General features: G+C 43.2%; 1 protein-coding gene across 10 annotated transcripts in view; it reads left to right on the top strand.

Annotated features, from left to right (window-relative positions):
- The first annotated feature begins 2 nt into the window (after window positions 1-2).
- CABIN1 (calcineurin binding protein 1) overlaps window positions 3-10,030 on the top strand; it is a 91,388-nt gene continuing 81,360 nt past the window's right edge. For 9 of the 10 annotated variants that reach the window (XM_087880641.1, XM_087880640.1, XM_034438543.3 and 6 more), the window contains exons 1-7: window positions 3-232; window positions 320-412; window positions 4,002-4,115; window positions 5,247-5,381; window positions 5,636-5,816; window positions 6,563-6,692; window positions 7,966-8,115. In XM_087880641.1, the coding sequence (XP_087736767.1) occupies window positions 230-232; window positions 320-412; window positions 4,002-4,115; window positions 5,247-5,381; window positions 5,636-5,816; window positions 6,563-6,692; window positions 7,966-8,115 (806 nt within the window). In that variant the 5' untranslated portion in view covers window positions 3-229. Of the gene's footprint in view, window positions 233-319; window positions 413-3,958; window positions 4,116-5,246; window positions 5,382-5,635; window positions 5,817-6,562; window positions 6,693-7,965; window positions 8,116-10,030 lie in introns of all 10 variants that reach the window. The other variant, XM_087880642.1, reaches the window with a different exon arrangement.

Genomic DNA, 10,030 nt, shown 5'->3' with positions numbered 1-10,030 from the left:
GCGAAAGAAGCCATTTCGCGCTTTCACGGATAACATTAAAACAACTCAAAATAAAGGCCCCGAGTCGCGTTTCCGAGGCGCTCCGATCTCGCCCGAAGAGCCGAACGCTGCCAGAGCGGCCGAGACCGGAAGGGGCGTGCCGCAGGGCGGTTGGGTCCTCGGCAGCCAATAGGCGGCCGCCTTGCTGCCCGGTGGCGCGCCGGCGGCTGGGTTCCCGGCTTCGGCCAGCATGGTCCGTGTCTCCCGGGGGCCGCGGGGGAGGGTCCCGGGGGGAGGGTCCCCGGGGGGCCTCCGCGACTGAGCGCTGCTGTCTCCGCAGATCCGGATCGCCGCGCTCAACGCCAGCTCGGCCGTGGAGGACGACCCCGAGGGGACCCTCAAGAGCCACAAGTCGCAGACCAAGGAGGCGCAGGTGACTCGCCCGGCGGGCCTCCCCACTCGCGGCCTCGTGTGGCTCGCGCGGCTCCTCGCTCTCCGTCCCCGGAGGCGGCCGGCCGGGATAGCTGGTTCTGAGAGCTGCGGAAGTCTGTGGGCCTCCGGCGGAGAAGAGCCAGCCGCGTTCCGAAATTCTTTAGTTTTATTTGGGTGGCGGATTCTTCCTAGCAGGCAATAAAGCCCCTTTTCTGGCCTCCCTGGGTGGTGGGCCTGAGGGCTCGAGGAAGGCATGCAGGTTAGATGCCCAAACCGTCTGCTGAGGTCCGTCAGCTTGATAAACGGCAGTTACGTTGTATTCGGTCTTTTAATGATTGCTGCCTATAAAATACGTAGATACTGTCCTTGTGCCCCCAAGTGAGGTCAACCGGGAGCTGCTTTTATAGACCTCAAGTATTGCTCTGCTTATTGATCTATCTTCACTGATTATATTTTACTGTAATCAGAGGCCAGATGGGGGGATCTGGAAGAATCTCTTCCAAACCGAGAAATCTGTGTCCAAGATCACAGATGTTTAGATTAGATTAGAGCCTAAATGTTTTACTGTAGCTAACACATAACAACTCCAGAAAGTTTTGTGGTCTCCTAAAAATAATATCAAATAAAATGAATCGTTTTGGTAAACAAATGCACTGTTGCAAAAGTGATCCTGGTGGAAGATCAACAATAAAATCAGTAGAGAGCATATCCCAGAGTCTGAGAGGGGAGGGAATGGCTGGTTTAGCCCAGATAGCCTTGGCCTGGTGACAGATGTGATATATGGGATGACAGACATGGTTGTCTGCTTGCTCCTTGCCACCAGAATATTCATTGGACTCTCTAAAGATGGTTTTAAAAGAGCCTGTGATTGATTTAGTTATATTGAAAGTGTAAAATGAATAAAAATTATGTGTTCATATGGTATTAATTTGTTTTAGTAATGATTGATAATCCATAACTTAAGATCATAATGGAGCCTGCCCATCATGATTATTAATCATGACGGTTGCAAAACAGGATGGCTATGTGACTGACCAGATTTTCCAGCCATTTTGCAGCAATTGTTAAGTGAATGTGACAGTCATAAAGTGGCCACTGCAGTCGATAAGTGAACAGTTTTGCCAAAAATAGGAAGTTAACAAATCTGGACCATAAGTAGCTGCCAGGTAGGTCTGTTACAAGGACAGTTGTAAATCCAGGGCTGTAGGAGATGAGCAGGCTGAGCCTGGGGAGTGGTGGGGAGGAAGGTGTCAAACTCATCATCAATTTGGAGTCTATGCCCCTGTAGATTTGGGTCTGGCCAGACTTTTATCTGGCATCAAATTGCCATGTCCATTAGTAATTTAGATTCTTGTGTATAGGTAGCATAAAATAAATTTGTAATACTTTCAAACTCTATCCTGGTTCCTGATTTCTTATTCCTGACAAGGACCATCTGTACAGTAGTGCTTGAAAGTTTGTGAACGTTTTTGAATTTTTCTCCATAAATATAACTTAAAATGTGATCCCAAAACTACATAAAGAGAACCCATTAAACAAGTAAGCCAAAAATATATTTTGCTCAGTAAATGAATAAGTAAAATGGTTTTGCCTCATTTATTTAATTGGATTCTCTTGGTTTAAGATGTGTGGAGAACAGACTATGTATTAGGTCATATTTAAGAAGAAAAAATGACAGTTCAAAAGGATCTCTGCAAACTTTTAAGCATGTCTGTATTCTGGTTTACTGTCTATGACAGGTCCCCAAGCCCCCAGGCCACAGATCAGCACTGGTTTGCAGTGCGCCAGAAACCAGGCTGCACAAATGAGCAAAGCCCCATCGGTGCACACATGGGATGCAGGTAGTGTGTGAAATCACACCCCTCCGGTCCGCAGAAAAAAACCCCATTCCATGGAACCGGAAAAACCTCTCCCAATGGAACTAGTCCCTGTTGCCCAAAATGTTGGGGGCCGCTGCTCTATAAGATTGTTCATATGGTGATACTAAGATATTTTGGTTTAGATATACAAATGTACCCCAGATTTGGAATTTACTGCTATGGATTTATCCAACTTGGAACAAACGAAGCAGACCATTGTTCTGTATTGGAAAACAGCTCAGGATCAGAATAAAGCTGGAAGGGACCTTGGAGGTCTTCTAGTCCAGCCCCCTGCTCAAGCAGGAGATTCTATACCATTTCAGGCAAGTGACTGTCCAGTCTCTTCTTAAAAACCTCCAGTGATGAAGCACTTGCAACTCCTGAAGGCAAGCTGTCCCACTGGTTAATTGACCTCACTATTAGGAAGTTTCTCCTTAATTCCAGGTTGCTTCTCTCCTTGATTAGTTTCCATCCATTGTTTCTTGTCTTGCCCTCTGGTGCTTTGGAAAATAAATTGATCCCCTCTCTTTGGGGCAGCCTCTCAAATACTGCTATCATGTCTCCCCTAGTCCTTCTTTTCTCTAGACTAGCCAAACCCAAATCCTGCAACTGTTCTTCATATGTTTTAGTCTCCAGGCCTTTAATCATCTTAGTTGCTCTTCTTTGCACTTTTTCCAAAGTCTCAATATATTTTTTGTAATGTGGTAACCAAACTTGGATGCCCTGTTCCAGGTGCATCCTGTTCCAGGTGTGGTCTTATTCAGGGTTTATAAAGCAGTATAAATACTTCTCGTGACTTTGATTTTATGCCTCTGTTTATACAAACAAGTATTGTATTAGCTTTTTTTGGCTGCTGCCACACACTGCTGACTTATGTTTAAGTGATCGTCCACTAAGACTCCAAGGTCCCTCTCACACTGTTTTTGAGCCAGGTTTTGCCTAATCTGTACTTGTACCTTTGGTTTTTATGCCCAGGTGTAAAACCTTGCTTTTCTCCACATTAAATTTCATTTTGTTGGATAGGACCCAAGTCTGTCAAGATCTTTTTGGATCCTGAGCTTGTATTTTGGGGTGTTGGCTATTCCTGCCAACTTAGTGTCATTTGCAAATTTAATGAGTTCCCCTTCTATTCCCTCATCTACGTCATTTATGAACATATTGAAGAGTACTGGGCCTAAGACGGAACCTTGTGGTATCCCACTGCTTACTTCCCTCCAGGTAGATGCATTTAGTACCATTAAGGACTACTCGTTGAGTACGGTTTGTCAGCCAGTTACAAATCCATCTGATGGTGATGTTGTCTGTCCCACATTTTTCTAACTTACCAAGACATAGGTTGTGGTCTACTTTGTCAAATGCCTCACTGAATCACAGCATACCATGCCTCGGTATGGTGTGATTTTGGGGGGAGTTTTGTGTTGCTCTCTTGCTAAACATGGGGGAGGTCTAGAAGAAAATTCAGAAGATGCCCAGCAGTTGAAAGAAGCAACCGAACCTCCCAGGCATCTTCTCTGAAATAGAGTGAAACCTTGAAAGAGTTCCACTCAAAACAGCCCTATTGCCTTTCATCGCTGAGCAAGACTCGGAGAAGTGTGTGTTTGTTCTGAGCATGTGTGCATCTTGTAAATCTGCTTAAATTAATGTCTTCTTAAGATTTCAGAGTTGCAGGAGCCTTGTTCTTTTTTCAGAGTGGGGTGTTTAATCAAGCGCACTGTGTCTCTGGCTCTGTAGGAAGCAGAAGCCTTTGCCCTCTATCACCAAGCGCTGGACCTTCAGAAACATGACCTCTTTGAAGAGTCGGCCAAGGCCTACCACCAACTGCTGGAGACTCGTCTGTTACGTGAAGTCAGTGAAGAAGGGACTGATTGATGTGGTGGTGGGGGAGCTTCTTGTGGGAGGTGGTATCTTTGGCTCTACTGCCACTGAAGATCTCTTAGTGCAGCAGTCCCAAACCTTTCTGACTTGCCCCAGCGGGGGGGGGGGGGGGAGGGAATGCTTCTGTGTGAGTGGCAGGCGTACACACTGCTCCATTTGTGCAAGTGGCGGGCACAACCCAGCCTCTGCTTGTACAAATGGGGCTGCAAGTGCCCCTGCTTGTGAAAGTGGAGCTGTGCACATGTGCTTGTCTTCCGCTCGTGGGCCTGGTTCCCAACAGGCTGTGGTCCGGTACTTGGCCTTAGCCCAGGAGTTGGGGTCCCTGTCTCAGTGGGTTGCAATCTGAAGAATCTCTTTATAACCATTGATAAATCTAGGAAAAAGAGGAAGCTTTATTAGGGACCCTTTTCAGAAGCTAGTTAGCAATGTTGTTTGCAGAAAGGATAGATGGGAACTAATCTGTAAGTGGGGGGCTTGGTTCTGGATGCATCTTCAGGCCGAAACCACTTCAGGGATTCCCTATATGGGAAGATCAGAGACAGTTTCCTTTTAGAGTATTTTTCTTTCTAGGCCAACCTTGAATTTGCTATTGATTTTTTTAACACAAGAGAGACAGAGAGGTGCTTATGGTTTTTGTTGGTTCCATGAGCAGGAAGGGCCACTCAGAAGGCACAATCAGCAACACGCTGAGCTGCTGCCTCTCCTTGGGGATCCCTTTTCCATAGGGATCGATTCATAGGGAGCTTCATCAGCAGGAGAGCAGGACTGATGAGCAATCAAACAATCTCCAACCCCACATGCCATTTCTTTCCAATATTCGGCCTGGCTCCCATACATCCTGGTCTTTTCCCCAATGTCTGAACAAGAAAGGGGGTTTCTTGCCTTTTAAAAGCTGGTGTGTGTGTGGAATTCCTCCTAGAACCTCAGATCTGCTTTGGGGCTTTGAAAGCTGAGTCCTCCTGGCTTTAGTCATGGCCGCAATGGATAGCAGGGCTTGTTTTATATCTTGAATTCAGGAAGCAGCCATGAAAGGTCATTTGGTGATCTTTTAAATCATCATTACAGACAAAACATTTTCCTCCACTTCCTTCTGATTTTCAGGCAGTTGCATCTGGAGATGAGAGGGAGGGGTTGAAGCATCCAGGCTTGATGCTGAAGTATTCAACTTACAAGAACTTGGCCCAGCTGGCTGCCCAGCGAGACGACATTGAGACAGCTATGGAATTCTATCTGGAGGTGAGCCGTTGAGTGGGTCAGTGCCTGGAATAATTTCCACTGTTAATTTTAGCTCCCCTCTCTCTACAAAAGGGTAGCTGAAATTACCCTACCAAAATGAATCCTTTGCCATAAACTGTTGGCTGCCCGCAATCCTGGGCTGCCGTCTGCTCAGTGCCCTAGAGCCTTGGGGAGGTGGGGGGGGGGCAAGCAGTGGGCAACCTCTAGCCTCTGACAGTCCAGTTTACCTGAAGAATCTCTTCTGTGTTTCCCAGGCTGTGCTGCTTGACTCCACAGATGTCAACCTATGGTATAAAATTGGACATGTGGCCCTCCGGCTTACTCGTCTGCCCCTGGCACGGCATGCTTTTGAAGAAGGGCTTGCATGTAATCCAGATCATTGGCCTTGTTTAGATAACCTCATCACTGTCCTCTACACCCTCAGCGACTACACAAGTAGGTCCTTTCTGCTTTTCTTAATTTAGAATTTCTTGTAGTGTTGGAGACAAGCAGTCTTGGAAATTGCAAGTAGGAGGGTTGATTAGGACCAGTACATAGCAGTTATGCATGCCTCCAAGTTATGAAACATGCTTAATATATGTCTATGAAGTTTTGTTTTTAAGCTTCTTTATATCTTAATTCCACAGTTAGAAAAGGACAGATTGATGGCAAAGTTTCTCTCCCTCCCTAATGATGCTCATGCAGAAGATGATTGTGTTATGTCTTTATTCCTCAATCTCAGGGGAATCTAGACAACCATCATAAACATCTTGTTCAAATTTGCAAGTGTTGAAAAACGTGACTTAAAACTGTCATGGTGTCCCTGCGGTCACATGATCAAAATTCAGGTGCTTGGCAACCATCATGTATTTATGACAGATGCCATGTCCCAGGATCATGTGATTGCTATTTGTGACCACCTCAAGGGGCTTCCAACAAGCAAAGTCAAGGAGGGAAGCTGGTTTTACTTAATAATTACAAGAAAAAAGCTTGTAAAATTGGACATGGCTCACTTAATGAAAGTATTGCTTAGTAATGTAAGTTCTGATCTCAATTGTGGTTGTAAGTCAAGGATCAGGATGGTTACCATGCATAGATCTCAACAATATGGCTAAGTTTATTTTGTAACTTCTGTAAAGAGCTAGCACAAAGGAGTCTGGAATGCATTAACAGATGTCTTCTTTCTTTGTTGATATCCTCAGCGTGCTTATATTTTATTTGCAAAGCGCTGGAAAGAGATAACTGTTACAGCAAAGGACTTGTTATTAAGGAGAAGATCTTTGAGGAACAGCCGTGCCTCAGAAAGGACTCCTTAAGGATGTTTCTGAAAGGGTAAACAACTTTCTTGTTTTCACATTTGGTGTTACTCTGGAAGTCGTCACAATTTACCATCCTGAGATTGGCAAACAAAGTGGCTCGCCAGGTTGAGGGAGTGTTTATAATAAGCTTTCTATAACCTTGCAGATTGGTGTCTGGTGTGTTCTGTTCTATAGAGGATTAAATTTGTGCTCAAGATTGCAATATTTATCCTGTCTGAATTCAGAAATAGATTGGGTGTGAATTTGCAAATAAATCATGTACCAGGTAAAAAAAAGGCTATTGGTTACTTCAGAAATTTGATATTAGGGAAAATATTTGGTAGGTAAATAAAGCAATTTTTATTGATTCAGAAACCAATAGCTTTATATTTAATTATACATCCCTAGTTCATTCACGTGCGTCTCATCAAATTCATTCATCTGTTCCATGCTGTATTTTATTTCAAGATTCCATTAATATAATACAATTAAAATCATCCAGGCATCATCCATGGCCCAGTAAGTTGAATATCTGGAGCATTTTGCTTGGGTCTTCTACAAATTTCAGCTGGAAAGGAATAAATTCTCTTCTCCCTAAAGAACTTGTGCAGTGGAAGGTTGACTTTTTTCTTTCTTTCTGTTAGCCAGAGCAGTGAACATGGGTTGTTAAGAGATGTTTTCAAAAGCCTAATTTATGGGGAAAGGACATCATTGGCTAAGAAGGCAGCAAAATGAATGCAAACTTCCAACCCCCAACTTGTGCTGTGATCTCCATTCCCACACCAAATACATGTAGTTATGAATGTGAACAGGATGTATTTAAATCCTTTTTCCTGGTTGCCTCCTTTTCCTAGACCACAGGAGTGGTGGAGAGGGTCAGGATAAATGTTTGTAGAATAACCAAATCACAGAGTTGGAAGGGACTTGGAGGTCTTCTAATCCAAACCTTGCTCCACCAGGACACCCTATACCATTCCAGACAAGTGGCTGTCCAATCTCTTCTTAAAAGCCTCCAAGCCTCCTGCCAACACTGAACATTTTTAAGAAATGTTTAGCTTTTGTGAAGTGTAGCAGCAATGAAGGGCTGGCCACACACCAGCACAAGAGCAAGAGATTGGCAGTGATGCAAGTAACAGATTTTTGGCCACTGCTCAGTACCAGTGTCAGATTGTGACTACTATGCTGATTTGCACTTGTAAACTGTTGCCTAAAGCTGATCCTCCTAGACAGGCACTGGTGGGATTGGTTGATACTCGAACAGCAGCAAAACTAAATAATTTACTTGTTGAAATCTGATTCTTTTTCAGTGACCTGCCAGTGTGTGATGTGCCTGTGAGTGCATCAGAAACACAAACAATCCTGGAGGAAGCCCTGGAGCTGCGCAGGAAAAGGCAGGCTTTGATGGCCCGGAAGACTGAGCCAGACCTTAAGCTTGCCCAGCCCATCTATCTGTTCACGTACGTTTCTGCTCAGTGTCAGCTTATTACAAAGTTACATCATTTTGATAAAAAGCCAAGTTGAATGCTATTTCTTCCTAAGACTTCCCCAACCAGTTCTTGCAACTTAATACTGTGGGTGAGACATGCCCTTTTTCTCTGGAGTCTCCTAAAAGGTGTTGTGAAGATCATGTCTCCCACCACGGCAAATAGGCAGGGATCTCCTCACTCTTGCCTGGATCCTTCCCAATCTTCGTTCACATATTGTCAGAACCTCCAAGGATTAAAATCAAGAGTTCTCCATCAGGATGGGAATGTTCTGGAGTGGTTGATGGTATAAAATTCTTTAGTCTTCTCTCCCTTCCTTGGTAGTCATCCTAGCAGATGGAGAGGGAGTTCATTCATAAGACCTGTACCTTAAAACTTGTACCTTACACACACGGCAGTGTGCCCTTGCACGTACATACATTAATAGGTGTGCATACATACCCTAAGATTACCAAATAGGACAGTCAAAGAATTTACCCTTTTAGCCAAATGTACTTGTGTACTACAGGATTTTAGTTGCTACCAGAAAATTAGCAATAGACTCTGCCAAACTCTTGGTCCTGTGAAAACATTAAATAAGCAAAAGTTCTCCCTGGGAACTTAACTAATAAATGATGATGGCGAATGGATGATGGGAATTTATAATCCTGATGAAAGCCACAATTACAACTATATGGAATATAATTATAATCTCACTCGGGTGGTTGTTTTTACTTTTATACATATATGAGGATATTCATTACTGATGGGGGCAGATGATGACTGAAGACTTTGAACAAACTGTTGCACCAGGATGTTATGTTACCCAATTATGGATGAGGGACTCAACAATCTAGTGGAAAGACATCAAAGAAGATATTATATGGATTATAAACTTAAAGTCATTGTCTTTTTTTTTTTTTTAATAACGGAATATTTACACACACACACACACATATATATATATATATATATATATATATATATATATATATATATATATATATATATATATATATATATATATATATATATTTAGTAGAGTGGGTAGTGGATTAAAGATATTAAGAATTGTTGTGTATGGCAATTTTGTAGGAAAGTGGGTGGAAACATGTTAGTTTACTGATTGATTAGTTTAAGAAAAGGGATGTTTAAGTGATATATTTAGGGGAGTGGAGGAAATGGATAGAGTTGAATAAACGTTAAATTAGGATTTATGGGGAAGGCTGCTTTGAAATGTTATATTAATATACACAAAGAATAAATGTTAAAGTAGGATTTATTATATAGTCTTAAAGTGGAAGGTTGTTTTGAAATGTTGTAATAATACATAGATATAAGTTTGGAGGAAGAGAAAAAGGGCAGATTATTGCTAAATTGGGAGTTATAATAATATGCTAAATTAGAAGTTATCATACAATGTTATAGTAGACAGCTTTTTTTTGAAATGTGTGGTAAAAGGGGAAAGTAACAATATCAATAATAATATTTTTAGTAAGTAAGGGTCAGTATATAGAGGAGGAGTAAGGAGATGGTAAAATATTATGTAATCTGTTATGAATTAGGTTTTTGTTGTGAAGAAGTCACAGGGGGGGATGGGTGCCGAGGGGGGGTTAGGGAGGAGGGGGGAAGAAAAAAGGGGGGAAAATTTGTATTTGAAAACTTTTTCAATAAAAAAAAAAAGAAAGGGGCGCAACTGGCGGATCAGGCGAACCTGACAAAAGGTCCCCCTGGCAACAGCCGTCAGATGTTCCTCCAAGGACAGCTGTGTATCCAGGAGGACACCCAGATTGCGCGCCCTCTCCACGGGGGCCAAAGACTCGCCCCCGATAGTCAGCGATGGAGTCACCTGACTATATCGGGATGCCAGAAACCACAGCCACTCAGTCTTGGAAGGGTTGAGCTTGAG

This window comes from Pantherophis guttatus, chromosome 17 (assembly GCF_059756535.1).
Source record: "Pantherophis guttatus breed Tessera chromosome 17, ASM5975653v1, whole genome shotgun sequence".
Lineage (NCBI taxonomy): Eukaryota > Metazoa > Chordata > Lepidosauria > Squamata > Colubridae > Pantherophis > Pantherophis guttatus.
Note: the sequence above shows the minus strand (reverse complement) of the source record. Positions and strands in the feature narration are given on the sequence as shown.